Source organism: Syngnathoides biaculeatus, chromosome 8 (assembly GCF_019802595.1).
Source record: "Syngnathoides biaculeatus isolate LvHL_M chromosome 8, ASM1980259v1, whole genome shotgun sequence".
Lineage (NCBI taxonomy): Eukaryota > Metazoa > Chordata > Actinopteri > Syngnathiformes > Syngnathidae > Syngnathoides > Syngnathoides biaculeatus.
In genome coordinates, this window is record NC_084647.1 from 7613390 (window position 1) to 7641177 (window position 27788).

The window sequence follows — 27788 nt, forward strand, 5'->3', positions numbered from 1 at the left end:
CTTGAAGAGGTTTTCGTTACTTTTTCTCTCAAAACAACTTTTTCCCCCCTTGGAAGCTTCTCTTCAAAAAAAAAAATGCAATCCTAAAAAAAAATAACATTCAAGTAAGAACACAATCATACTTTTGCATTGTTTTCCTTTAAAATTTCAGATTGTATTTCATCTCGATTATAAATATATGTCTGCATGTTGAAAAAAGATTTTATTTTTTTGGGGAAAAAAAACCTTGAAACTTTTTTTTTTTTTTTTTTAATCAAGGGAAAAAAAGTTGTACTGGAATGTTTGCAACTTCGCCCCCCCCCCCCCCCCAATTTATAAAACTGTAAATATGAGTTCATGGAAGCTTCCAGCAAGCACGAAGTGTCCCGCTTTTTGCGATCGTTATGAAAATATGACACACAATCCATGATTTTCGCTGCACATGAACATGAATGGCAGACAGAGGGGCGGCTGTGACGTCACAGGCCTCTCCCCGGAATACGCATCCGCGACGTGCGCGGCCTCGATTAGAACGCGCGTCATTGTGCGCGCCCACAATGGCGCTAATGAGGCGACGCTAATGGAGGAAGTCGCGCGTCCCCCTTCGCTCGCGTCGCTTTTGTTTCGGCGCGGTGGTCTCGGCGGGATTCGCCAGAACTTTTGTCACAGCGCCGCAGGATCAATACCAGCCAGTACGACCGCAGTACGGCCCAATAAGTATTCGAGCGCGGCAACGCGGCGACACCTGCTGGCCGAATGTGCACGTGCAACGTTTGGGCTATGACGTCACGCGACGGCTTCTCCCGACGTCAAAAGATTTCATTTCTTCAACTTTTGTGAAATTAATCCATCCGTGCGTTTTCTGGAGAAAAAAAAATGAAAAAAAAAAAACTCAGCGAGGCTGTACGTCATTCAAATGCGTTCAATTGAAATACGATATAATAATAATTGATGATGACGTCAGTTGAGCCAGCAAAGCATATGATGAAATCATTCATTTTTCTTTTATTTTTGCCAGAGAGCGGCAGAATGCTACCGGCGCAGAAATTGAGTAAATGAACATTTTGTCGTATGCAGGCAATATGACATACATGAATGTGAATTAACTTCCACTTGGAAGTCGACAATTTTTGTTCATTGAAGCGATCACAGTGAGAGTTTTACACATTGTGTCACACTTTATTTTCTTCTTTTCCTTTCGGCTTGTCCCGATTCGGGGTCGCCACAGCGTGTCATCTTTTTTCAATATCTCGTGCATCTTCCTCTCGAACACCCACCGTCTTGGTCTTCCTCTTGCTCTCTCTTCCTTGGTAGCTCCATCCTTCCCATCCTCCTACCAATTTGCTCACTCTCTCGCCTCCGGAGACGTCCAAACCATCCGAGTCTGCTCTCTCGATGGAACCTCGTCTCCAAAACATCCAACTTTGGCCGTCCATTTAATGAGCTCATTTCTAATCCTATCAAAGTTGCTCACTCCGAGCGAGAACCTCAACATCTTCGTCTGTTCTGCTTCCTGTTTTTTCATCTCTAATCTGTACATCATGGCCGACCTCACCGCTGTTTTCTCAACTTTGCCCTTCGTCCTAGCCGAGACTCTTCTGTCACATAGAGCACCGGACACCTTCCGCCAACTGTTCCACCCCGCTTGAACCCGTTTCTTCACTTCCTGACCACACTCACCATGGCTCTGTATTGTTGACCCCAAGTATTTGAAGTCGTCCACCCTCGCCATCTCTTCCCCCTCCGCTTTTGTCATTCACGCACATATATTCTGTTTTACTTCGGCTAATCTTCATTCCTCTCCTTTCCAGTGCATGTCTCCATCTTTCTAATTGTTCCTCTGCATGCTCCCTGCTTTCACTGCAGATCGCAATCATGGTTCAAAGGAGTTTCTAGTCTCACCTCATCTGTCAGCCTATCCATTACTACCGCAAACAGGAAGGGGCTCGGCGCGGATCCCTGATGCGGTCCCATCTCCACTGTAAATTCTTCTCACTACGGCACATCTCACCACTGTTCTGCTGCCCTAGTTCGTACATGTCCTGTACTAACATATTTCTCCGCCACACCAGACTTGCGCATGCAGTACCACAGTTCCCCTCTTGATACCCTGTCAGAGGCTTTCTCTAGATCCACGAAGACACAATGTCGCTAGCTTCCCAACTTCTCTGCACTTTTCAATTCGCATCCTCAAATAATGCATCTGTGGTACTCTTTCTAGGCATGAAACCATAGAGTGGCTCGCAGATAGATAGATGCCCACTTCATGAGTGGAAGAAAAAAACAAGATAACAAATGTGACTTTTTTCATGTGTTTTATTCCCACCGGGACGTTTTTTTTTTTTGTACAAGAAGCGGCGGTCAAAAGACGAGCGAGCCGATTGGTCGACGCCGCGAGGAGGCGGGGACTTCCGCGCAAGGCACTTACTTGTCGCGACGCCGTTAGCGTGATTAGCGCACAGCCGTGGGGATTGTATACACAAAAAAGGTTGGCTTTGGTTTGGCTCGTCTCTGCGAGGAACATTCTGCTTGTTCTGCCCCCCACCCCCCCAAAAAACAAAACTAAAGCTCAAAAAGAAAATGACATTTATGCAAACGAGACAAAAAAAAAAAAAAACTTGATTCAAAAACAAAACCCCAAAAATAAGTCAGGTTTTGCGTTTAGCGGCGACGTCTTGCAAAATGCCCGCTTGCGCTCAAAACAACCGGGAAACTTCTAGAACGAAAACGAGCGTTGGAGGGCGGGTCACGTGACGCAGGACACGTGAGCGTGTCTGTGTGAGTCCGTTTTGCTTGTTTGCCAAACGTGTTCTTTCTTGGACTCTATTCTTGATGGGGACATTTGGACTGGTCGATCCCATCTCGGGGCCAAGACGCTAAGTTGAAGTAAGTTGAGGAGCTTCATTCTGTCTTTGGTTGCCTCCAATGGTGGGGACCCGAGTGTTGTTTTTCAAGTGGCACCGCTGTTGAAATTCAGTTTTTACACATTTGCGCAGGAGCAATAACGAAAATGCGAGCGAGCGTGTGGCGTTGTCTTCCTTCAGACACGTCACGCCGTTAAAAAGATGTTTGCGAGCGTCCCGCCCGCCCGCCCGCCGTTGTTCCAGGTCGCCACGGAAAACCTCCATCACGTCTCCCGCTCCTTCTTGACGGTGACGTCGCCGCTCTGCGCCGCGGCCGCGCCGTCGGCGGGGCCCCCGGTTCCCGTCCCCGGCGCGGCGGCCGACGGGGCGCCCGGCGCGCCGGTGCCCAGGATGGTGGACACTTCGCCCTGCATGAACGCCCAGGGGGGGCTGTTGAGCGACGTGTCCAGCGGGCAGCGCTCGCCGCTGGGGCAGTAGACCTCGCCGTCGCCCCGCCGGCTCTGGATGTACACTCTGGTGCACGGGAAGCAGAACCTGGAAGCAGGTGCACACGCCGCTTCAGTACATTCATACCGACCGTTGGAACACCGCGTTCAGCTTTTCGGGTGACATTTATTCCGGGGCCAAGTGTACCAGTGCCACGATTATTAACATTTGTAAGAGAAGTACGAGATTTGTATTTACTTATTTTTTTTACCATTTCTATTAAATCTTGAAGCGTTTATTCAATTATGTTTTCCACTTTTAAAGGTTCTAGTTTTAAGTTGCAAATAACAATGTCAGATGTCATAATTTGGCTGTAAAAGTAATAAGCTGTTGGAGGAAATGATTTATTTGGCAGCAGTTTCTAAACGCGACGACCAAAGTTACGCAACCTTTCCACCTCTGATAATGTACGTTCAAAAAAACAAAACAAAAAAACCGAACAGACTGCAAGGAGCATTAACAACAAAACTACTGATCAGTCAATATTAACTTCAAACGTTGGTCTTTGGTTCGCCTCGCCATTAGGTGGCGCTCCACTGCTGCGGTGTGAAACGTCGGATAATCGTCATTCGCGTCAGAAAGAAAGACTTTGACTTTGTTGGCAATTATCTGACATTGTGGTAATTGGGGAACTTTATTTCCAGCCTGATATGCAGGATTGTACTAGTACTCAGCCTTCGATGTTGAGCCACAGCGGGCGCGTCGGTCCGGTACTGACCTGTGCCCCGGAACGGACGGACACTGCACAAAGTGCGTGTCTTCCAGCCTCTCGTGGCACAGCGTGCAGGACAAGGCGGTTCCGGTCAGGCCCCCGCCGCCCGAGGCGGGCCCCGCCTCGGAAGCGGGGGCGGCGGCCTCGGACGAGCCGCCCGACGACAGCGGTTCGCCCCCTCCGCGGGCGGCGAGGGGCCGCGGCTGCCTGGCCGGCGACGACGCGGGCTTGGGGCTCGTCTGGCTGACGGAAGCCGACGAGGAGGGCAGGCCGGCGGCGGCGCCCTTGCTGGGGCCGGCGTGCGGGCCCTGCGACTGCGACTTGGCCTGGGACGAGCTGAGCTCCCGCTCGAGCTCCGGCGTGATGAAGGGAGCGATGCCCATGCCGATCCCCAGCTGGCGGCGGTTCATCTCGGCCAGCACGGGCGCCGGGAAGATCATCGGGCTGCTCATGGGCGCCGTCCTGGCGGTCAGGCCGGCCGGCATGCCCGCCAGCAGCCCGTGCGGGATGCCCGCGATGCTCTGAGTCACTAGATTGGGCGGGATGGCCGCCCCGATCATGGGTCTCCGGCTGCCGCTGGGGCTCTGGCGGTTCCCCTCCTGCGGCGGGGGGTGGCCGTCGCGGTGCAAGCCGTTGGGCGGCACGCGAGCGGCGGAGACTCCGTCGCCTCGGGCTGCGCGGTCGAAGCGCTCGCCGTGCGGCCGGCCGCCGCCGCCGCCGCCGTCCGTCGCCGACTCCCCGCGGGCCGGGGCGGCGTGCTTGTGCGGCGACGGTCCGGGTCCGGGTCCGGGCGAGCGCACGTTGCCGTCCTGCACGCCGCCGTGGCTTCGCTTGAGCTGGCGCGCGCTGGCGATCAGGAACTCGATCTGGTTGGCGCCCTCGTAGTTGACGCAGCCGCGGCACACCACCTCGCTGAAGTCCCACACCACCGTCCACGGCATCTTGGGCAGGTCGCACAGGTAGCACCACTGGCGCCGCGACGACGACGACGACGACATGGTGGCCGCGGCCGAGCTAGCGCGGGCTTAGCTAAGCCGAGCGACTCCTCTTCAAAGTGCTGCCCGGAGCGGTTTTTATTATTTTTGGCCAAGTCGCTTCCCCTTCGGGCTCGTTCCGCCGCGCGTTGGAAGGACCCGCGACACGGAGCGAGACGGCAACGTGCGGATGCCAGCGACGTTCGGGTTTTGTTTACCCACTCGGGGCCTGCTCCCAGCCCGCTGTCAAGCCGCTCTCGCGCTCGCAGTCACGCCGGAGCCTCGCGTCAAACCCGCCCGGGTGCATTGTGGGCAACGTTGTTTCCTGGCCTGACCCGCTCCAAGCGCCCCGCCGTCCCACCACTGATCGTTGGACTCCAAACATGGTTGCCGCCGGAAGTGTGACAACCGACCGTTTGTCATTGGCCTTCGCAGAAAAGGAAGCGGCCTCTCAAAATGGCCCGAGTGGCGTGGAACGAAGTGACGCCGTGGGCCCGAGTGCGCACGCAAAAAGACAAAACTTACTTCAAAGGCTTTGGTGTGGATTGCAAAATCCTTTAACAGTCAAAAGTCAAATCATTTCCCTCTGTCGTAAAGGGTCTTCTTGACTTCGTGAAATGTAAATCGCATTTATCAAAACATTGCAATTCAAACGGAAGAATTGACAGATGAGATCTGAAAATGCACAAATAAACGCTGTGAACACACTTCATCGCTGTCACGGGAAATTCTTCCGGAACTCATCAGTAAAAGTTAAGATGTAAATCGGTGCAAAACATTCCAAATAAAGATTGAGACTACAGACAATTACACACATTTAGTTTTTTATTTGCCCTGTGCCATCGAAGTTTGGGAGGGATTTTGAAAAACACATTAATGAAAAATCACATCACAGTTTGTCTAAAAAATATATAATTGGAACAATTGAATCCATTTTTAACTTTATTTTTTTCTTATCACACTTGTTAACTCTTCATAAAATTGTATTCACACAAAATAATCTTCAAGTCTCTTCCAGGCTTCCACATAGTTCTTGCAAAATTTAGTTTGTACATCAATACTTTGAAATTAATAAAAGTATTTATACTGAGTTTACTGTGACGAATACAGTAGTACTCTTTGCCCCTTGTGTTGTTTTTTGTTCTTTACCACATTGTTAAAAAAAAACAATTGTCTCCATCTATACAGTAGGCACTTGGTTTATTTCAAATTTGTATAAATATGTTTTTAAAAATATTAATAGGTGCTTTGTGGGCGACGTTGTTTCTTCGTCGGACTCTTTCAAAGCAAACCCACGCAGCACATTTTCTGGCCGAACTACAAACAGGGCCGCCCCCGGAAGTGACGTGCCCCAAGTTACTATTTTTGTTCGGATGCCCGCACGCACACGTGCCTTGCTTCAAAAAGCTGCAATGAAGACTTTTTAAACGTCGTTTGTCGTCTTCTAGCCTTCTCCAAATGCCTCGAGACATTTCGCCGTCGTCGAGCGACGACGAGGCGGCCATGTCGCCCGCGGAAGCGACGCCGAAGCCGAAGGAAGTCGGTAAGACGAGCTTAGCGTCGACGGTTGACCGCGCTCGACGAGGTGTGCGTAATGGCGTTTTTTTTTTTGTTTGTTTGTTTTTTTTTGCAGAAAAGAGCCGTAGGTACGAGTGTCCTCAGGACTTCGAGAGCTCGGGCCGCCGTCCTTGCGGCGGCACGCTGGCGGAGACGCTTAGGAGCGGCGAACGCGAACTGTGGCTCGTCAAAACTCCCGCCGGCTTCGATCCTCGATGGTCAGTCGCTTCTTTCACGTCTTCGTCTACTTTGCGTGCACTTCTTGTTGTTGTTGGCAAAAGTGGCAAAGAAGAAAGAAACAAACGTTAACGTGCGTCAATCGAATGCGCCATTGAATTGTCGTACGGTGTGACGTCACGTGTGACGACGAGGAAGCAGAACTCCGGCATGTCGTTTCCGTTTTTAATTTAATTTTAATTCTTTTTTTTTCCAATCTCAGGTTAGGCTACTTTTCCGAGCTACTACGCTAGACACTATTAAAATTTCCTTTTCTTTTTTTTTTTTTTTTTGCCTCCAGTTGATAGCGTTCCAAATACCCGACATGCCTTGCGACGGCCGCCATCTTGTGTGTCGTAGCGGTCAGAGTACACAGGTGATATGTTAAGCGTGCAGTTTTTTTTTTCTATCGTTAATTTGTCCGATTGGCGTCGGAGTAATGACGCCGGAGAAAAGGGGAGTCCTGGGAGTGTGGTGACATCATCGGAAATGTCACCAAAGTCCCAGAATTCCCTTGTCCACCATCTTGTGTGTCACTATCGCGAAATGGAAACCCATTTTGTTTTGTGTTGCACTGCTGTCAATTATTGTTAGTTTATTTTATTTTTTGGGAGGGGTCTCAAACCCTCAGTTGGACTTTAAATCAGGTGAGCTTCACAAAAAGCCTGACAAAGAAGCGCAGAGGTGACAAATTTGAATTTGTTGCACTAACGGCAGGAAAGTGACAAAGCATCACAAAAACCAAAGAATGACCAAGTGAGCGCTTGATAGCGGCGTTCTACGCTAAAACCTGAAAAACAAGTACAAGGTCTGTAGTGGACTACAGAAAACTGAAAAACATAAAGCGGTGCTTCACAAAAGTCTGCCAGAGAAGTGACGTCTGGACAGGGAAGCCCCGCTGCTGGCGACGGATGCCGCCGAGTCCGGATGGACCTTTCCGGTGGCGATCTTAAGCCCCCCCCCCCCAAGCCGTGTCCTACAAGCTTCCAAAATGGCGACTGAACAGAACACGTTTGAAGTGGATTCCCCATCGCGTATTACAGATAATATTGGGGTATGCTTTTTTTGCCAAACGCGTCAGACTCGTCCAAGAGAGTTCAACTATTTCACGCAAAGATATGTACGCGGAATTCAGATTTTGGACGGAGCAGGACGCAATGTCAAGAGTTGCGGCGAAATGTTGGCGATCGATGCAAAAATAAGTTTGACGTCTCACAAACTTCATGTTGAAATCCAACAGGACAAAATAGTGGAATCGTACTGCGCATGTGAAGGAGGGTGAGTACTTTTTACTTGGAAAGTTCACGAATAATATCATTGTAGTCTTTAATTCATATGACTTGGCTTAAAAGTCCGATGCAATACAAATCGACTTTTCTCTTGCACGAGATGGCGGGTTTACGTATCCCGAACCCGACTCTTCGGCATAAAACACAACACACTTCGTTCAGCGGGTCAGTGATACGCTAACAAAGTGAAAGTTGTTCTCCTGCACTGATAATAATTCAATCAAAGTCAAAGAAGTTACTTCTCCCTCACTTACCTTCGAACAACAGCCTTGTGTTGTGCGTGCTTTCTTCCGTAATCAATCACAGACACTTCGTCAATTGTGTTTTAGGCTTTGAAAAATGAGTCAAGTGGGCCCCTTGTAACCCAGCAGCTATTATCAGATTTGCATGTTCCCCAAGCGCATCTGAGGACCATTTTCTACATAACATGAACTTTTCCAGGCGCACGCTACTGACCACCAGCATTGCTTGTGGGACAATATGGCGGAGGGGCGTGTCAAGCCAGGGGTTAAGACAATCCGGCTATCCGATTGGCTATTATTGTTCGATTGATCGGCAGGTCGGGAAGGTCCATTGCTAAAATCTGCAAATAATTGCAGGGGTTGTAATTGCGCAATGATGCCAGAAGATGGCGCCAAAGCACTTTATTCATTTTTTTCTTTTTTAATCGGACATTTTAGCAGCAGCTGTAAAACGGAGAGGATTTTAAAGCATTGGCGCCTTGCGTCTAGCATGTTGCATAAATCACTGCAGTATTACGTAAAAAGGATTTTAGCCAGTCTTCTAGCTGTAAATAACATGCCGCCACAAACTCATGTGACATCACAATTGGGTTAACAATTTTGCACACTTTACACAAATGCTCATTAAACACCATTTGGCATTCACGCAGAATAATAAATTATCAGAAAATGTCATGGCAAAGTAGGCTATTATTTCATTAGCTTGTCATTTAGTGTCACGATTTCACATCGTTGCGCAAAAATGTTGCTTTCGTGTTGTCTGCCGCAAAGCTTGAATCGAGGCGACTTCTTTTTTCCCCTTTATGAAAATGTTCCAAAACGACTTTTCATGTAATGAAACTACCAGGCTAACGATTTGTAGCTAGCTGCATGCCGGGAGAAGCCAAAAGACCACCGACAAAATCGGACGTCTCAAAAGTAAACACTGAGCATAAAAACGATAATTGCCGATATTTGCAGTGACAAATGGACGATGGGATTCCACTCCCCAAAATTTGTCAGTACGCAAATTTGTAAAGTTTTTTTTTTTATTTCATTTTTATTTTTTTTGCTTTTATGAAGCGTAACTTTCAGATTTTTTTTTTTTTTTTTTTTTTTTTTTTCCTTTGCAGTTTGAGCGGCGTGAAAGTGAATCTTTGCGGCCTTCAGACGTTGACGCTCCCTTCGGCCGCGGACGCCGGCGGCAACCGGCAGGTCTACAACATCCTGGCGTCGGATCACGGCGCCGCCGACCTCCGCCTGCTCACGGCCGATTCGGCGGTCGGCCCCGCCTTCCGCGGCCTGCTGAGCGTGTGCGAGAGCTACGGGGCTGCCGTCGCGGCGACCGCCTCGCCCGGCGGACTCGCACAGGGATTCCAGCCGCCGGGAAGCAAGACGCAGGAAGCCCCCGAAGACGGGAAGACGTCTTCAAGAAGAAGAAAAAGAAAGACAAGCACGTCAAAGCTGAAGTGGAGGACGTGGAGGTGATGGTCAAACAGGAAGTTGAAGAACCGGAGAAGAAGAGGAAGAAAAGGAAAAAGAAGGACAGGGAGGAGGAGGAGCTTGTGGAAGTGAAACAGGAAGTGGAAGATGAGCAGGAAGTCGTGGACGCAATGGACAAAAATGATGTTTCGGCAAAGAAGAAGAAGAAGAAAAAGAAGAAGAGCAAAATGGATGGTGAAAGATGATGGCATGAACTCAGGATTAAACTTTGACTTTTTGGAAGAAAACAAAATAAAATAAACACACCTCCACTTTGTCCATCATTCGTCATAACTCCAAATTCGTTTTCCCAAATCACCTTTCTCCATTGAAATGAATGGAAACAATGCCCCCCCCCCCCCCCAAAAAAAAAAAAAATCTGAAAATGGCACTCTGCAGTTATGTGCTTTGTAAATACGTACAGTATCCATTTCTGAAGCGCTTATCCTCACAAGTGTCACGGAAGCGCTGGAGCCGATCCCAGCTGTCTTCGGGCAGGAGGTGAGGTACGCCCCGAACTGGTTGACACAGAGACAAATAAGCAGCCAGACTCACAATCTTCACGGGGGGAGTACGCAAACACCACACACGGGCCTGGGGTTCGAACCCCTGTCCTCAGAACTGTGATGCAGATACGCTAGCCTGTTTCACCAGTGTTCCAACTGTAAAAACACAATAACAATTCAATAGAATGAAACAGTTTTTTGCCAAATTTTGTGCTTCAATTCAATGGACATTGTTCTGCTCCTTTGGGTGTGCGCGGTCACCGCCACCATGCATTTTTTTTTTTTTTCTTGTGACGTTGCATTCACTGCCCACCGTGCAGCGTTGATTTTGAGCAATCCTGCCCGCAAGGCAGCGCAAAAATTCACCCGCACGACGGGTCGCCGACACGAGCGATCGGTACGCGGCGGCGCCACCGTCGTGGCTTTCTTTCGCAGATTTGTTCATTCTTGGAGCGAATTTTGCGTCAAATGGATTAATGTCGGAGGGAAAATAAAACAAGTGCGGTGAGGGCACGCAAGCCTTCCGCAGGATTTGAACCCGCAACCTCTTGAGCTTGAGGCTACTCTGTTCAAAGGGTTCTTTTAGGATTCTGTCCTTCCTCTGATCCAGAGTGAGTCAGGAGGCAAGCCGATCAAATATTGAGGCGTTGGATCGATGACGATCAATCTTGTAGTTTGTGCGTGCGCTACCAGTGTCGGTGTTGAACGGAATCAGGTGTAACCAAGGACGTCAGTTCTGCGCTTTTCCAGGAGGTGGCGCTGCAGCTCGTTCAAGTGACCGACCCTGGAACGGCGACGGCGCCACTTCGCAGTGGTTGGCTGCTTTATTTGCTGTGGTGTGCCCGCTGCTGGTCCCGACCCGCGTACGAGTGTACGTTCCTCGTTAAAACTCGACTCCGTCTCGCACCTCCTGAGTAATGTAGCGCGCCGCCGGCATGCACTTCGGCGTCTTGCCCGAGGGCGCGCGGGGACTGGTTTCGAGCCGGCGACCCTCGGTCGGGTCTCTCCTGTTTTGATGACCGACGACGAGTTCCTGGTCCGGCGACCCCAAAGACGGCAGCGACGTGGTGAAAATGGACCTTACCAGTTGGGAACTGACTTGACCCGGAAACTTTCTGCACTTGGAGTCATTCAGCCCCCGAAGTCGTTGACATTAAGCGATGTTTTTACCTTTTGGCAGGCACGTCTGACGTGAAAAGAGGCTCAAGAGGGCGACTGCGACCCGCCGTTTTGCTCCAAAGCTGCCAATGCACGGACTGCTTTTGTTCTATGGCGTCTTCGATGTCAAAAGTTCACCTCGCCCAACCCCGCGGCCCGTTTTGTGTATCCACACAACTGTTGGGAGGGCCGTCTGTTGTAAGTAGAACCCATCCTTCCATCCACTTTCTTAGGAGCTTATCCTCATAAGGGTCGCGGGGAGTGCTGGACCCTATCGCAGCTGTCAATGGGCAGGAGCCATGGTACACCCTGAACTGGTCGCCAGCCAATCGCAGGGCACGTGGAAACAGACAACAGTTGCACTCACAATCAAACAGCAGCACTCGCAATCGCACCTTGGGGCAATTTAGAGTGTCCGATTAATGTTGCATGTTTTTTGGGATGTGGGAGGAAAGGCGGAGTGCCCGCCCGGAGGAAACCCACGCAGGCACGGGGATTGAACCCGGGACCTCAGAACTGTAAGGCTAACGCTCTAACCAGCTGCGCCGCCGTAATTAGACCCCCCCCCCCCCAAGAAAAACGTCTGGGAAGCTGCTTCAAAGCGACCACATTATGGACTATGAGACCATTTGCGGGGTTTCAGACTGAAATCTCCGGTGGAGGAGACGCAGGAAGTCGGCCATATTGGTCCGGGGCTCGTTTGCCGCTTCCCCTGAAAAGCAACGACATTCTCGGCCGATCGCGGGCGATTTTTGACCCCGGCGTCGTCGAGAGCTTGATGACACTCGATAGAAAATGTTTTTCCGTACACGGGGTCAAAATTTGGTGAGACCCGAAGCCCGTTCTGAGCGTGACTTTGCCGTGTTTTGCTTTCCTCGGCTGCGAGTCGAAAAGGCTTGAATGGGAAACGCGGCTTGAAGTTCGCCTGCGACGTGTTCAGACTGCTGAGCGGCTGCTCAGCTGACGCTCGTGATGGGATGGGGGGGGGGGGGTCCGTTATCGAGGTAATGAATCTGGGGAGACAACCCCCGCCCTCCCCCCTCCTTCCTCCTCCCCCTTCAGTTCGTTTTCTTTCCAAACAGCGCTGCGCATCGCTCCAGCTAGCCTGCGGCAACGGCGGTGTTGCCACGGCAACGGGGACCTCTCCAAGGACCGGGGATGATGGTGAGAAACGTGGGGGGTGGGTGGGGGTCATCAATGTCTTGTACCCCTCTGCCCCCCCCCCCCAGTATGAGGTGGATCAATACACGCCCGAATGAACACAAAAACTCCCACCGGCGTCATTTCCTGAAACACAACAGAAGACGCGCCAGACTGCGGCAGACATCGAGAGCCGATCCCCGCTGCAGCAGTCAATTGCCCCCCTCCCATCCTGAGCCCCCTTTCCCCCGCCCCTTTGTGTGTCCCCCGCCAAGCCAATCACTTACTGCCTGTAATTAATATGGACCGCGGGACAACACACACGCAAAGAGGAAGTGGAGGCGGGGCAGGCGTCAATCATTTTGACTACGTCAATGCCATCCATCCATTTTCTTCGCCGCTTATCCTCACGAGGGTCACGGGAGCCAATTCCAGCTGTCGTTGGGTAGGAGGCAGGGTACACCCCGAACTGGTTGCCGGCCAGTCGCAGGGCACATCGAGACAAACGGCCGCACTCACAATCACACCTAGGGGCAATTTAGAGTGTCCAATTAATGTTGCATGTTTGTGGGGATGTGGGAGGAAAGCGTTGTGCCCTGAGAAAACCCACGCAGGCACAGGGAGAACCTGCGAAGGGTACAGGCAGGGTGGGGATTCAAACCCTGGTCCTCAGACTGTGAAGCCAAAACACTCTACAGCAGCGTCAGCTTGATTTATTGATTGCTTACTGGGTGTCTGAGGTGAAGAAGAAGAAGAAGAAGAAAAAAATGGACGTGAAACCTCCTGGGATCTGAGTCAACAAAATGGGAGATAGACGCCCATTGTGGTCTGACCACCAGGACCAGGACAAGGAGGAGGTGCACGACCACAAAATGGACCAGCATCACAAGAGGAATCAGAATCCAGGGACTGGGACCAGAATTGTGAACTACAACGTTGTCAGGGTGAAGGTCAGGAGCAGGAAATAGACCACAATCGTAAAATAGAAATGAACTGCGAGTAAGACCATGACCGGAGTGCAAACCAGGAAACTGATCAGGATCCTGACAGAAAACAGGAAGAGGACCAGGAAATGGACCAAAGTGAGGTTCAGGTCAAGGATGAGGAACAGGACGCTGGCATTGAAGACTTGGAAATAGACCAATATTGTGACGAGGAAATGGATCAGGATAAGAAAATGGACAAAGACTAAGACCGGGATGAGAACTAGGAAATGGACCGCTGTCGGGGTGAGAATTGGGAACTGGAAATGTGCCAGGAGTAGGAAATGAAACAGGACCAGGATTAGAATCCTTGAACGGTGATGATCAGGACCCTTGATCGGATTGATGTTAAGAACAAAAAAATGTATCAGGACCAGAATCAAAACCAGTGTAAAGTCCTGGAGGGGAATTGAGACAACGAAAATTGATCATGATGAGCATCAGGATTTGGAAAGGATCTCAATCGTCATCTGGATGAGGATAAGGAACAGGAAATCGACCAGAACTCGAAAATGGAAAAGGGGGAAGTCCTGAACCAGGGTTCAGTTTCTCCATCCAGGTCCGAGAAAGGCGCCCAGATCAGGGAATGGATGAATATCAGAACTTGAGTTCGATCCAGACTACGATCAGGATGCGGATCCAAAGTCGACAAGATTAAGATTGCCAACGAGTGCCCTTTCTGATGGGGGTCAGGACCAGGCCCAGAATGAGGGTAAGGATCAGGTCCAGGATGTGTACCGGGTCTGATTTGAGACTCTCCTCCGTCGGCGAGGCCTGAAGCCAGCTTGTGTGTGTGCGTGTCATCAGTCAAGGGTGACGTACGCTCTCCCTTGCTGCAGTTTGCTGCTGTTGCCATGGAAACTACACCTCCTCCATGGTGTGTGCGCGCCCTTCACGTGTCCTTGGTAGCAAATGCGCCAAAAGGAGTGATGCGTTCAGGTGCCGTGCGGGTCCCGGGGGGGGGCGGAGCCTTCGGGGGATTTGTGAAAATCGTAAATATAGCAAATGCATTTTCATTCGAGGGGAAGTCTTTGTTTTTTTTAATTTTTTTAAGGATCTCCGTCACATTTGCGTGCTGAGCTCACCCAAACGTTATTACGTCGGAACTTTTTTTTTTGTTTTTTTGTTTTTTGTTCCGACATCGGCGCGGCCGCAACCGGTCCGAGTCATTTTGGGAACGTGCCAGACCGGATCGGCTCCAGTTTGATTCAGTTTGCTGCAATTGATCAAAATTCAACTGCTCGTGATTTAGTCGGGTCAGAATCGGAATCAAGAGTCTGCTTCGTCGCCCAGGTACGACATTCCGCACCAAGAACAAGAGACCTTACTGTTTCTAGGAACTATTCCTGATATTAGTCGTGCAAGATGTAAAATATGATTATTTTAGAACAGGTAAGGGATGTCGACGTCCGACATTGTGTTGGGACTGTACCGAGTGTCCTTCTTACCCGTTCGCGGTTCTTGTTCTAGACCAGTGCAGTGACAATTGTGCAAAGGGAGCAGTTTCAAGTGACCAATCGTGTGATAGTCTACAAAATATGTTGCTAATACTAATGCTGATCGGGGGTGGTACGGTGGATCAGTTGGTAAAAGCGTTGGCCTCACAGTTCTGAGGACCCGGGTTCGATCCCGGACCCGACTGCGGAGTTTGCATGTTCTCCCCGTGCCTGTGTGGGTTTCCTCCAGGTGGGCAACCAGTTCGGGGGGGGGGGGTAGCCCCCCTCCTGCCCGTTGGCAGCCGGGATAGGCTCCAGCACTCCCGGCGACCCTCGTGAGGATAAGCGGCTAAGAAAATGGATGGATGGGAAAAACGGATCAAATGCTTGCTAGTTTTGACTTGTGTTTATCGGTAGCACTTTCCTGACAGGAGGAGCCGGAAGAGCTGGAGGACCCGAAAGGATCCCGCCCGCTCTGGACCGAGTTCGCGTTGGGTGCAAGTCCTCGATGGTGGGTCGAGTGGTCCCGGCGACCCGTTCATCGCTTTTCTACTTTTATAACGCACAGCAACGCTTCTACAGCGATTCGGTGGACCTGAGGGATTGGATCATGAACGGAATCCATCAGTTTTCTTAGCCGCTTATCCTCACGAGGGTTGCGGGAGGGCCGGAGTCTATCGAACCGCTTTTGTTCAACGGTGCCTTCGATGTCCAAAGTTCAGCCCGTTTTGCATATCCACACAAATCTTGGGAAATCCTGTCTATCGTAAGTGCAATCCATCCATCCATCGTCTTTCTTAGCCGCTTATCCTCACAAGTGTCGCGGGGAGTGTCCCGGAGTCTATCCCAGCTGTCAAGGGGGAGGGTGGTGGGGTACACCCTGAACTGGTCGTCAGCCAATCGTAGAGCACATAGAGACAAACGGCCACACTCACAATCACACCTAGGCTCAGTTTTAGGTGTATTTGACGTTAGGTTTAGTCCGACTACTGCCTTAAATTTAGTTTGCTGAGATTTTCAGAGCTTTTTTTTTTTTTTTAATACATTTTATCCTCGTGTACTTTTAGGGATAAGTATATAAAAGTGCAGCAAGGTTTGGCTTCCTGTTTACTTAGCCTGTTGCTAACTTGCTTTTCAGGTCACGTGACTTGACGCCTCCCGTCAGGCTGCGCATCCAGCAAGCCACCAAAGGGGGCGCCGCGGTGAAAGTAAAGGCTTACCTCGCACGTCCGCTTCCTGTTTGCAGCCGCCGCCGTTCCCGCCCACCCGAAGCATCCACTGGAAAAGGTTGTTTTTCTTTTTCTTTTATTAGAACAAACATTTTATTTACACATCATGTCCACCACAAATATTCTCATCACTTTTTTTTTTCTTTTTTTTTTTTTTTTTTAAATCATACACAACATTAAAATCACTTTGAGAGCTTCGGTTTTAGCTGCCAATATTTCATTTACAAAGGTCACTTTTTTATTTATGAGAGTTTAATATAAACTAATATATTGCTTTTTGGAAATAACCTTCACAAATCAGCAAACCGTCTAGCAAAAAAAGTGCTAAACGCACACATTCGCTCATTTTTCTCTCTTTATTTATAAATATATATATATATATTGCATGTGCTTTATTTTAGTGATTATAGCAGAATTCCATGTGCACTTGTATGATTTTTTTTTTTTTTTTTTGGCAGCACGGTACCTCAGTGGTTAGGAAGTCTGCCCCACAGTTTTGAGTTCCGGGTTCAAACGCCATGTTGTCCCTACGTAACGTTTTTTCCTTGCTTGTTGAATTGAAAGCAATTCAAATGCAAATGATTCCTTGTCTGTATGCGCGAGCGTTCAGTTAGATGGCGACCAATCCGGGGTGCGCCCTTCACCTTTTATTCGACGCGAAGGTTTACCCCAAACGGACTCCAGGAGACAATTTAGCCGCGTTCCCGAGAGGGTGGCGGGAATTCCGCGCCGTCTATTCTTAGCCCGGCTTCTGAAAGGCGACGTCGGAGTCCAATCAGGCCTAACGGCGCCAGCAGCTGGCGGGCCGGCGTTGACAAAGACGGATCAGGCGGCGTAAAGGAAACGCTTCTCCGCTCGGGAAGACCAGGCCTTTCGGCTAAAGATAGTTTCCCGCGGCCCGCAACAAACCACCGCCGCGCCGCGCTGCTACCTCAAATACGATATGAGCTGTGCTCTCATTGTTTGTCGTAGCTGGAGGTTCGAACCCAGAACCTCTTGACTGTGGGGCGCATGTGCTAATTGCAAATTCACTGCGAATTGTACGACCAAATGACTTTCAATCCGCTTTATTTCGCGTGCAGACCCAACAACGGAGCGTCTTGACGGCAATTCGGGATGCGAAAACCGCTCCCGTGCTGGATCGCGGCGCGAGCGCTGTACAGCTCGGAAAACTGCAGTTTTGGGAACAATTCCGATTGCTACGTTGGAATTGTGGCTGTGCGTCGTCCCTCACAGTGAGTGTCAAATAATTTCCTTGTTCTTTGGTCTTCGTGCTGATGCTGGTTTTAAGACGGTCAAGACCGTCCAAGTTCAGCGTGACAAAGTGCTATTGCTGACCCGTTTTACTAGTAACAGCGGTAAACCTCTTTTTGCACTAGTAACCTTGAGGTGCTACTGGATTGACGGTGCAAAGTGAACAAACTTAAACGTGTGTTTTATCGCTTTAGTGTCGTAAAAACGAACCAAAACCCAAAAACGGGTGCATGGTGCATATCATCGAACTGGATTTGTAAATCGGTGGCCTTTCATTAGCCTCCAATCCAAGTTTTGATGTGTATTACTTCCATCTTTCGCGATGTACAAAGCCCTCCTCAAGACCTTTTAAATTGGTGTATGACTTGATTTTTGACTGGCTTTCTGGTGAACTTTAACCTCGCCGTGTTTGGAAACAGTCGAAAATTGTCCAAAACTTGACTTTTTTTGTTGCCGCATTTGCCCTTGCTGTGACCTTGACTTTTGCGCTAGATTTTGACGCTTTGGCACGTCCAAAGCTCTAAAACCGAAGAACCTCGGTGGCCGGTATCAAATATTTTGGTGGTGAAAGTGCGAAGCAAGCCCCGACGGCATCCCCTCCATCTTCACGGACCAGAACGGCGGCAGTCGGGAATAAAATGCGACTCGCTAACACGCGGGACACCAAAATGGCTTCCGACACCGACGCGAGCGCACCTCGTCGCCGGAGGAGCTTCTTTATCTGGCGGATGAGGAGGAAGGAGGAAGAGTGCGGGAGGAGGAGGAGGAGGAGGAGGAGTGACGGGAGGTTGGTCGGACCATGCTGTGAATGAGGACTCCGTTTCCCAGGAGGCTTTGCGGCGACCGCCGACGGCATGGAGGCGCCCGCAGGAACCCGGCGTGTTGTGGAGTCATGGCAGATGTGGGCGGTGTTGGCTGATCGGATGGCTCTGGTGCACAGGAGGGTTGTGGTGTAGATGGATATGTCAAGAGGGACGGACGGACGGACGGAGCCTTCTGGCGCTCGGCCCAACCGGACCGCCTCCGGTCCACTTACCTGCAGTCACGTGACTAAAGATTGCCGATTTGCTTCAATGGTTTATTGGACCATGTACAAATCAACAAAACTTGACAGCTTCGCATGGTCACACATTAGCATTCATTGGTCCACGAAACGGACGTCACAAAGAAAAAGGGTACCATCGTCCTCGTCCTCGTCCAGCCCCCCCCACAGTTTCATTGCACACCCTCGCAGTCACATGCGATGATTCCAACACAAGAAGAACGTACATGAGCTCACGTCACAGACAAAAAAAAAAAAAAAGCTCACGGTCGGTCGACAAAGAAGCGTCCGCTCGCTCGGCGTTCTTTCCACAGCGTTGTTGGTCTCGTTTTTGGGTTGTAAACATTTAAGTTAGTAGCGTCTGCGGAGAATCGATGCTATCAATTGATGGCTGGTTCGGAGGGAAAAGGGGCGGGGGGACCGGACTCTGGGCCGGCTCGGGAGGACGCGCTAAAGACGCACGCTAACGGACTACGACGACACCCTGAGAATCGGCTGCGCGCCTCTGACTTGGTCTTCCTTCCTCCGGGCCTGGTTGCCGTGCAACTGGCTCCGCTGCGGTTGACATGGAAACGGGTTAAGGTGGACCTCGTGGAGGAGGATGCGCCACGTACATGGATATGAACGCTCGTGTTGTCTGCAGCTCTGGGGGAGGACAACCCTTCCAGCAAGCGGTCTGATTTTTGCGGTTCCCGAAGTGATGTGTCGTGTCTGAAAGCAGTATTCCGAGAACCCTCCTGAGGTGGTTCCAGGCCAGCTGAGAGACAAAACCTCCCTTCAGCACGTCCTGGGTCTGCCCCAGATCACCTCGCTAGTGAGGCGAATTGGAAGCATTCAGAATCGAGTCCGATCCAGATGGATCCAGGTCCTAACGCTGTGGAGGAACATCATTGCGGACTTGATTATCTTATTTTTGGTCTGTCCTGAGGTCTCCCCCTCAGTCGGAGGGATCCAAGAACACCTCGTCGGGTGGCGTACAAAATGTCTGATCTAACGCAACTGGCTCATCCCACCTGGATGATTAACCCTGACCCTAACCCTACAGAGGAACCATTAGCTTGTATTTGGGTTCTTCCTGGTTGGACGTGCCCCGGAATACCTTACCAGGAAAGTGACCGGCGGCATCCTGATAACCAAGACCCTAATCGTGACTCAGCGGCGGAACCTCATAGCTGCCATTTGTAATCTTATCTTTTCAGTCACTACTCTAAGCTGGTGGCCCAAAGTGTGGGTTGGAACATCCAGGAAATGGAGTTTGGCCTTTTTAGCGCGGTTCTTGGTCCCCTGCAAGGGACCACAACACTGCACTCTTGCGCTATCTGAGTCGAACTTTGGTGTAACTGCGCTGCCGTCGCATTTCGTGTGGTCCTGTCTCAATGCTTGTCATTCGTACCTTGGAACAAACCAAACAACTGCGTGTCCTGAAGAAACTGAAGTCTAGTTTGGGTCACTTGAGCTTAAGTGTGAAGCAAAAACAGAGACATTCTGGTGCTACGATGACAGCCAGATATGAATTTTGTTTTTCAAATTAATTTGGTGTGCACCAGAGTACCCAAGTATGAGCTTCAAGTCCTCCACCGGAGGCAGGAGTTACTTTCCAACCGTGGACCAGAGCGGGGCACATCGGGGTCCGGTCTTTGGTTGGTTCCTGGGACGTGTGTATTGCTACTACACCGCCCAGTGGAACGTTTGTCAAAAACGTTGTGGTACGTGATTGACATTCGACATTTGTGGAATGCGACTCAACGTCTCCCCAGACCTGAAACCGGTCACTTTCCCCTAAATGAGGCGAAACAACGCGGACGCAACCGATTGTCGTCCGCCGTGAAGTCCTTGCAGCCGATTGTCAAACGCCGATCGTTGTTTTTGACACGGAGGCGATTGTTGGACTTTAAGGGGTTAGACGGAGCTACGGCTGATTATTGCCCCCCCCCCACCCCCAGGCCTGCAGACACTCGAGCGGTTACGTTATCGATGGAGAACGTCACATGGTGGGTGGCAGCAGTGGAGGAGGACAGTGATTGGTTGATTTGGTTTGGTCAGGTGACATCAAAGGTGGTGTGCGGTGGTGGGGGGGCGGGGTTATGGACAGTCAGCTGGGTCAGATCACATGATGGTCACATGGTTGGCAGCTATAACGACGTCAGGAGCTTCCATGAGGGAGCGATGGAAGCCTGACTGGTTTTAGCTTGTTGGTGGACACCGGACACGACGCCCCCCCCCCCCCCACCCCAAATCCAACCTGAGGCCCCGCCCACACCCACCCGAGCCCCACCCCCCAGCGCACACATGATCAGCCCCCGATGTGTTAAAAGTGTGATGATGCAGAGTGTGGTGGAAGGTGAAGAATAAGACAACAGAAGACAGGTGATGCTAAAATGAACATTTATAATGACTGCTGTTGCTGTGGCAAAATAAGAATCCTTAGAAAATGACCTCATATAATAATAATAGCTATTATTATGATGATTAATCTTATTATTATTAGCACTAGATGGCCTTCACTTCACTGGTAATCCACAAGTCAACAAACACAAACTCACTAAGTTGTTTTTTCTTTTTCTTTTTTTTTTGTCTCTTTACAAACACAATGCTACAGTTACATTAAATATTCAATACTTTTTTTTTTGAAGTCAGCTCATCAACGGTGTTAAAAAGCAACACCTACTAAGATACTAAAAAAAAAAAAAGAAAAATATTCCCCCCAATTTTTTTTTCTCTTCTTCCAGTCGTTCCCTTTTGACTCGTTTGTTAACGTTGAACGCGTGAGGAAATAAATAGCTCGCGTGTGTGTGTGGAAATGGGGCGACGGGGGCAGCATAAAATCAGGGTGGGGGCGGGTGGAAGTCAAAGAGAGCCATGCGGTGAAATGAAAATCGGCGTCATCGCTAGTGGCGTTATTAATACTTTTTGATCAGGTGATGGCGGTGGAGGAGGAGGAAGAGGAAGAGGAGGAAATGTGCTGATGGCTGGCTGGAAACTCGACTGTATTGCACAAAGTTAGCAGCGCCGCGAGCCAGCACGAAAAAAAAAAAAAACAAAACAAAACAAAACACGATTAATTTGATATGTCTGACAGTGGGGGGGGGGGAATACAGCAGCTACGACGAACACGACTAACAAGAGCACAGCTAAAAATCTTTATGCTGCCCCGCCCTGCACAAAGAAGATTATTTACAATGACAACAAAAAAAAAGGTGAAAAAGCAACTTTTTCGTGGGGTTCAATTCCCTTTTTTTCCATCTTTTTTTTTTTTTTTTTTTAAGTCCCCGATGATGAGCCACAAAGTACGGAACCTCAGACATGACGTGCGGGGGAAAAGTCGCTAAACAATCACATGTGGCTACGGGGGGGCCGCGAAGTACGCACAATATCTGCACCAAAATACAAATCGGATAATATTTGAACAGTAGTTCAGTAGTCGCAATATTTTGTGGCCACAAAATAATTAGAATGTGCGCACAAAATAAAGTGAATTACCGTAATTCTCGGCCTACAGTGCGCACCTGGTTGTAAACCTTGGTACACAGAGAGTTTAACGCTAACGTTAGCGTGGCCTGAGCGTTAAACTCTGTGTACCACGGCTTATAACCAGGTGCGCTAATGCTAGCGCTGCGCTAACGCTAGCACCGCACTAACACTAGCGCCGCATCACCGCGTAAACCGTTAGGGTTGAAAGCGTGTGAACAAAGTCGCGGCTTGTCGGCCGGAAATTCTGGTCGTATTTCCTGGCCGCGAGTATTTCATAGCCATAATTTCAGGACACGTTCCGCAAACGCTATTAATTTATGAATCTGTGGCCACATTTTACAACTTGGAGGCCACAGATGAGTGTTGTGCATTTATTGCACATCTTTTTGGGGGCGGAAATGAGTACCGTATTCCCCGGCCTACAGAGCGCACCTGGTTACAAGCCTCACCCAGTACATTTGGAAAGGAAATACCATTTGGTACATACATAGGCTGCACCCGTGTAGAAGCCGCAAGTGTCCACGTTGAAACACGCTAGCGCCATGCTAACAGGGCCAGTTAAAAAAACAAAACAACATACCGGTAAAAATCACTGAGACACGGCAGTATCACGTTAGCGCAGCGCTAACAGGACAGGTAAAAGTCACTTCCTCGGCACATATATTCCACCAGTCTCACTCTTACCTTTTTCCGCTCGAGTGCCCCTTCGCGGCCGTTAGGGGGAAAAAAAAATGCACAAATTAACCGCATAAAGCGAAGGGTTGAAAGCGTGTGAAAAAAGTCGGAAATTTTCGGTACATTGTCGCCACAATTGAGTATTTTGCGAGCGCAAATTTGCATTTCGTGCACACTTTTCGCCCTTACCCCCCCCCCCATCGCCCCCCCCCCTCCACACACACTTCATGTCTGGGTCTCCGTAACAACAAAAAAAAAGAAACCAAGAAAACAAACAAACAAACAAAAAAGAAGAATCAGATCAGCGAGCATTGCACAGTCTCACAGAGGTTGTTTTTTTTTTTCTTTTTTTTTTTTTGGACTTTATGGAATGGAGAGTTATTGTCCTGACGATTGAAGATGAACAGAGGAGGAGGAAGAGGAGGAGGAGGAAGATCAATAATAAAAGTTCATGAACGAGCGAGCAAAGGGGGGGGGGGTGAAAATTGGCTCCCAGAAATGTTTCTTTACAAAAAATGGGGCGTTTTCAACCTTTTTTTTTCTCTTTTCTCAACAAATGGAGCGAGAGAGGCGACAGAGAGAAAGGGTGAGGAAAGGGGTGACAGGTGCCCCCCCCCCCCCACAACATTATGGCACAAGATCAATGAGGAGGTGCTCCACAGCTCAAAAACATGACAAGATTTAGGAAGCAGCTGGTGGGGGTGGGGGGGTGGGGGGGGGGGACGGGACGGGACAGTCGCCCGGACCAATGGACGCCGGGTTAATAATCCTGCTGGAGGAGGCGGTGGTAGTGGTGGTGTGTGTGTGTGTGTGGGGGGGGGGGGGGTCGTCATGTGATGAAGGGGGGGGGGCGGAGCATGCTGGCTTCACGGGCTGACATTAACGCGACGCAAAGCTCGGAATGAACGGCGACGCCATTTTTTTTTTTTTTTTTTTTTGCCGTGAGGGGGGGCTGGGGGTCATCCGGAAGTTTGGCACAAGAAGAGGAGCGAAGTGTGTGTGGGCAGTAGAAGTGCAAAGAAGGGGTGGGGGGGGGGGCGTGAATGGAGCCCCTTTCACGCAGACGTTCCCTGACTTCACCCGGCGCGACGGCGGAAGTCAACTCGCAAATCTTTTACGTCGATTTGGATTCTTTTCATGAATTGGGAAATTTGACCGGGCCGGCGACCAGTTGAGGGCGCGCCACCCCTCTCGCCCGAAGATTGGCGCTCCGGCGCAAGTGAGGGGAAGTGCGACAGGAATTGGATGGATGGATATTCACCCTAACCCGGTACCGTATGAAAGGTACCAATACAGGACGGGGGTGTAAAAGTTGAGCGGTGGATTTAATGGCTTCCAAGTTTTCTACCGGCATCGAACTGAAATGTCTCTCGTGCGCCAAATTTCGATAGCAATTTTTTTTTTTCCTGCGTGAAAGGTACCGACACAGAATGCGTTGTCGACTCGACTTCGACCCCCCCCTAAACTTTGCCAGGAAGCTGCCCGTGCGCGAGCGGGTTAGCGGCTAGGTCGGCCCGAGGGAACCTGTCACTGGTTTTTGCGAAAACTGTGTGAAAGGGGCTTGTGTGTGTTCATGTGGGTAAACGCGCCCCCCCCCCCCTCTCTCTCTCTCTCTCTCTCTCTCTCTCTCTCTCTCTCGTACACAAACACAAATGGGATCTTGTTGTCAGTGAGTGGGCCACAAGCCAGCAAAATAAACCACAGAAGAAGAAGAACAGTGATATGACAAATGCAGTCGACACTTGCTGGTGTTTGAAAGGGGTGCTTTGGGGGAGGGGGGTGTGAGGTGATTGGTGGCGAGTGGGGGCAGAAAAGGGTCCCACGAGAAGTATGGTGACGTTAGAAAGTCATGGAAAGAAAAAGTTTTTTTTTGTTTTGTTTTGTTGTGAAAATGTCACAAACATCTAGTTAGCATGTTAGCGACTCGCTGTAGCTAGCCCCCCTTACCACTCGGCAGTAAGTTTTTCTCCTTGTTTTTTGTACTTTTTGACATCTTTTTGGGGGGAATTTGACCAAGGGATAATTTATCGTTGCTCAAATCTGGATTTTTGTCAAGAAATATGTTTTTTTGGTGGTTTTTTTTTTTGTCCTTGTTGGCTCAGCTGCGTCAAAGTTTGCGACACCAAATGCAGCTTTTTTTTTTTTACTTTTGTTTTATGGCAGTTATCCTTTATTATTCGTGCAGATGATCCCCCCCCCCCTTTTAACCATCTTTTAAGGGAATTTGACAAGGGATAAATCCCAAGTGAAATAATCATTTATGTAAAAAAAAAAAATAATAAAAAAAAGTGGCAATTGGGCCGAGCGGTAAGGGGACGTCACTTCAATATTTGCAACGTTAGCACGCACATTATTTAAAAATAATAGGTAATAATTTGGGACTTTCAGGTTTTTTTTGATGTTTTAGTTGATGATGAACGACACATAAATCTAAAATGTTTTTTTTTTTTGTCCACGCTTGACGTCATGCAATATATATTTATATATATATTTATATGCGTGCAAAAAGGTTAACATCTATTCCCACAAAATACTAGAAAAAGGTTTAAGAATGCTCCGGAGTCACATTATTGTTCCTCTCCCGATTCCAGCAGGGCGATGCTAAGCTAACGCTAAGTTGAAAGGATGCGGCCTACCGTTGCATTGTGGGAGCGCCTGAGCTAACGCTTTGCCCCACTTTTTCCCCATATAGAATATGCTTCATACATTTTGGCACTTTTTCACATTTTCCCTGGTATAAAAAAGTACTTTTTACGTCTGCTATATCAAATAATAAAAAAAAAATAATAATTTGGCACAGCTTTTTGACTACTTACAAGTACTTTAAACTTACGCTCGATATGTTTTTTGTTGTTGTTGTTTTTCAGTCAGCAATTCGTAGCAGCGTTTTCCCCGAATACCAAAATGAACGCGTCGAGACGGGGGAAACGGAAGGGACGAGGCGACACGTGTATTGCTTCCGCTGCTCATCCTCATCGAATCGATTCGATTTCGCAAAACGCTGCCCCCCGCGGGACGCCCACGAAGCTGCGCGGCGACCAACGAAAATTGCCCGCGGAGCCGATGCGTCGTCAATACAGCGAACGACCCGAGACCTTTCCGCGGGGCCTACGGATGCTCCCAAGCTCACACCAATGTAGTTCCTCGTCACCGGGATGCCGCAAAGATGACGGAAACGCACTCTGTGGAAATGAACCTGCTCAACTCACTTCAACGTAGTTCCCTGACACCACGACACTATCAAAGTAATACTTTTACCACTTTGGGCTGAGCACAAACACACAAAATATGTACCAACAATTGCAAGCTGCGACTACGCGCGCTTCACTGTATTCCTAATTTGTGGTCGCCATGGCAACAACTCGGAGAAGAAGAGTGGGACCTCCTGCTCGACTCTTCAAAGATCCTCAGCAGCAGCAGCAGCAGCACAAGAAGAAGAAGAAGACGACGAGGAAGAGGAGGCATGCATCATGGCCGCCGCCCGTGGAGCAATGTGGTAGGGGAGTCGTGGGGGGGTTGTGGGGGTGGGCGGGGTGCGTGAGGATGAAGTTAAAGATGGAGTAAAGAAGCCTCCTTACCAGAGAGCCTCGCCGGCCCGGCGCCGCCGCCGCCCAAAGACAAAACTACCCAAGAGGAAGGAGAGGAGTCCCCACCCGGGCAGGCTCGCCGGGGAGAATCAATCCGACGCACCCCCCGCTGCTGAATTCTCACATTCGCTTCGACAAAAGACTTTTTTTTTTTTTTTTCCTCCGGAACGCTCGGAAACGACGGGCGCCGCGTTAACTTCCGGGCGGCAGAAAAGTGAGCGACCGCTGGAAAAAAACGCCACGAAAAACTGCTGCGGTTGAGGTTCCGCTTCGGGATTCATCCAAGGACGTTTCCATTTGCTTAAAAAAAAAAAAAAAAAAAAACATCGTCACGAATCCATCGCAAACTTCAGGTGAGTACGATAAATGCAGCCGACCTTGTGACCTCACAGATATGTCGAAAAATAAATTTGCCGCGGGCGCCGTCGAAATGCCGATCAACTCATTCACTGCCGTGGACGTTTTCTGTTCGTCGGCCGGGAAAAGTTTGCGGCCACCGACCGACCGACGGACGCGTTCGGCGTCTTTGGGACGTTCGGCTTTGAAAGCCGCTGCAATGACTATCAGACCCCTGCGGGTGGCGCTTTGGATCGGAGTCAGCACAGGTTTTAAGGAGAAGATCTGGATTGGGGGGCAAATCTCGGCTTGTCACGCCAACACGGTGGAAGTGCACATAACTGGCCGATGGTTGCTATAAATTGGGGTTCTGTCTTGGTGTCGTCTAGATCGGCACCTAAACTATTGTTTTGCTTTTAACCCTCTCTGGACCAAATAAAATGTTGTCATTTTGTAAACTCAGAAAATGATACTCTCGAGTAAAAATTTTCTGTTGCAAATTTGCAAGTTCCGTTACACCTGGGGAACGTCAAATTATTATTATTTTTTTTCGCCGATCGTTCCAACGGCACAAATATGACCCAAATCTTCTTTTCCCCCGGGGAAAAAAGTCCCATTGACCCCCCCCTCCCCCCCCGCCCTTTCCCGCCTTTCGACGACCGTCTCTCCGTACGCCTTCTAAAAGTGGAATATTCATCTATAATAACTGATATTTCATATTCGTTAGTGTTCCCTGCCATACAAAAAAAGTCGTCCAGTTGCGTCCCCTCACTTCACAGTGCATTAAGACAACAATTCAGTGTACTCCGACTGTAAAAAAAAAAAAAAAAAACCAACAAAAACAGCACAACCCCCCCCCAAAAAAAAAAAAAATCACGCCAGTAACCTTTGAACTCTGCCACCCTCGCCGCCTGTTTTTCAGTAGTTAGTCCCAAGTGTGGTTCCCAGCAGGGACTCCATTTTACGCGTTAGCGGGCGCCAGGAAGGATAAACCGGGTCAGGATGGGGCGGAGGGGGTCGGGTCGGGTGGGGGGGGACCTATCTCAAACGTAGGTGCCCCCCCTCCCCGGCTTAAATAAGACATATATTACACTATGTGGCGTTAGCATTCATCTGCAGTCCAAAAACATTAAATTAAAAAACATTTACATTCAACTCCTCTAGATAGGATTAAATAGCGGTGATGTCGTC

General features: G+C 49.6%; 2 protein-coding genes across 4 annotated transcripts; one reads left to right on the forward strand and one right to left on the reverse strand.

Moving 5' to 3' along the window:
• Positions 1-2277: 2277 nt before the first annotated feature.
• On the reverse strand, positions 2278-5706 carry irf2bp1 (interferon regulatory factor 2 binding protein 1). The gene is made up of 2 exons (XM_061828064.1): positions 4048-5706; positions 2278-3377 (listed from the first exon to the last, which is right to left on the reverse strand). Exons 1-2 carry the CDS (start codon positions 5037-5039, stop codon positions 3107-3109), a joined length of 1263 nt encoding a protein of 420 aa, XP_061684048.1. The 5' UTR covers positions 5040-5706; the 3' UTR covers positions 2278-3106.
• A 602-nt stretch (positions 5707-6308) lies between these two features.
• Positions 6309-27098, forward strand: polr1g (RNA polymerase I subunit G). 3 transcript variants are annotated; one of them, XM_061828066.1, is made up of 5 exons: positions 6309-6558; positions 6649-6790; positions 16142-16290; positions 17315-17467; positions 25542-27098. In XM_061828066.1, the coding sequence occupies exons 1-5, from the start codon at positions 6474-6476 to the stop codon at positions 25553-25555; spliced, it is 543 nt and encodes a 180-aa protein (XP_061684050.1). In that variant the 5' UTR covers positions 6309-6473; the 3' UTR covers positions 25556-27098. The 3 variants fall into 3 exon arrangements, with proteins under 3 accessions (XP_061684050.1, XP_061684051.1, XP_061684049.1); XM_061828067.1 differs by lacking the exons at positions 16142-16290; positions 17315-17467; positions 25542-27098 and adding exons at positions 7090-7164; positions 8029-8066; positions 9432-10136 and having other exon boundaries at positions 6324-6558; XM_061828065.1 differs by lacking the exons at positions 16142-16290; positions 17315-17467; positions 25542-27098 and adding an exon at positions 9432-10136 and having other exon boundaries at positions 6332-6558.
• The last annotated feature ends 690 nt before the right edge of the window (positions 27099-27788 follow it).

Coding starts and splice junctions, on each gene's coding strand:
- irf2bp1 (XM_061828064.1), bottom strand. CDS start 5,039: ATGTCGTCGTCGTCGTCGTCGCGGCGCCAGTGGTGCTACCTGTGCGAC. Junction 3,378..4,047: donor CCGTCCGTTCCGGGGCACAG/GTCAGTACCGGA, acceptor ACCTGCTTCCAG/GTTCTGCTTCCCGTGCACCA.
- polr1g (XM_061828065.1), top strand. CDS start 6,474: ATGCCTCGAGACATTTCGCCGTCGTCGAGCGACGACGAGGCGGCCATG. Junction 6,559..6,648: donor GCCGAAGCCGAAGGAAGTCG/GTAAGACGAGCT, acceptor TTTTTTTTGCAG/AAAAGAGCCGTAGGTACGAG. Junction 6,791..9,431: donor GCCGGCTTCGATCCTCGATG/GTCAGTCGCTTC, acceptor TTTCCTTTGCAG/TTTGAGCGGCGTGAAAGTGA.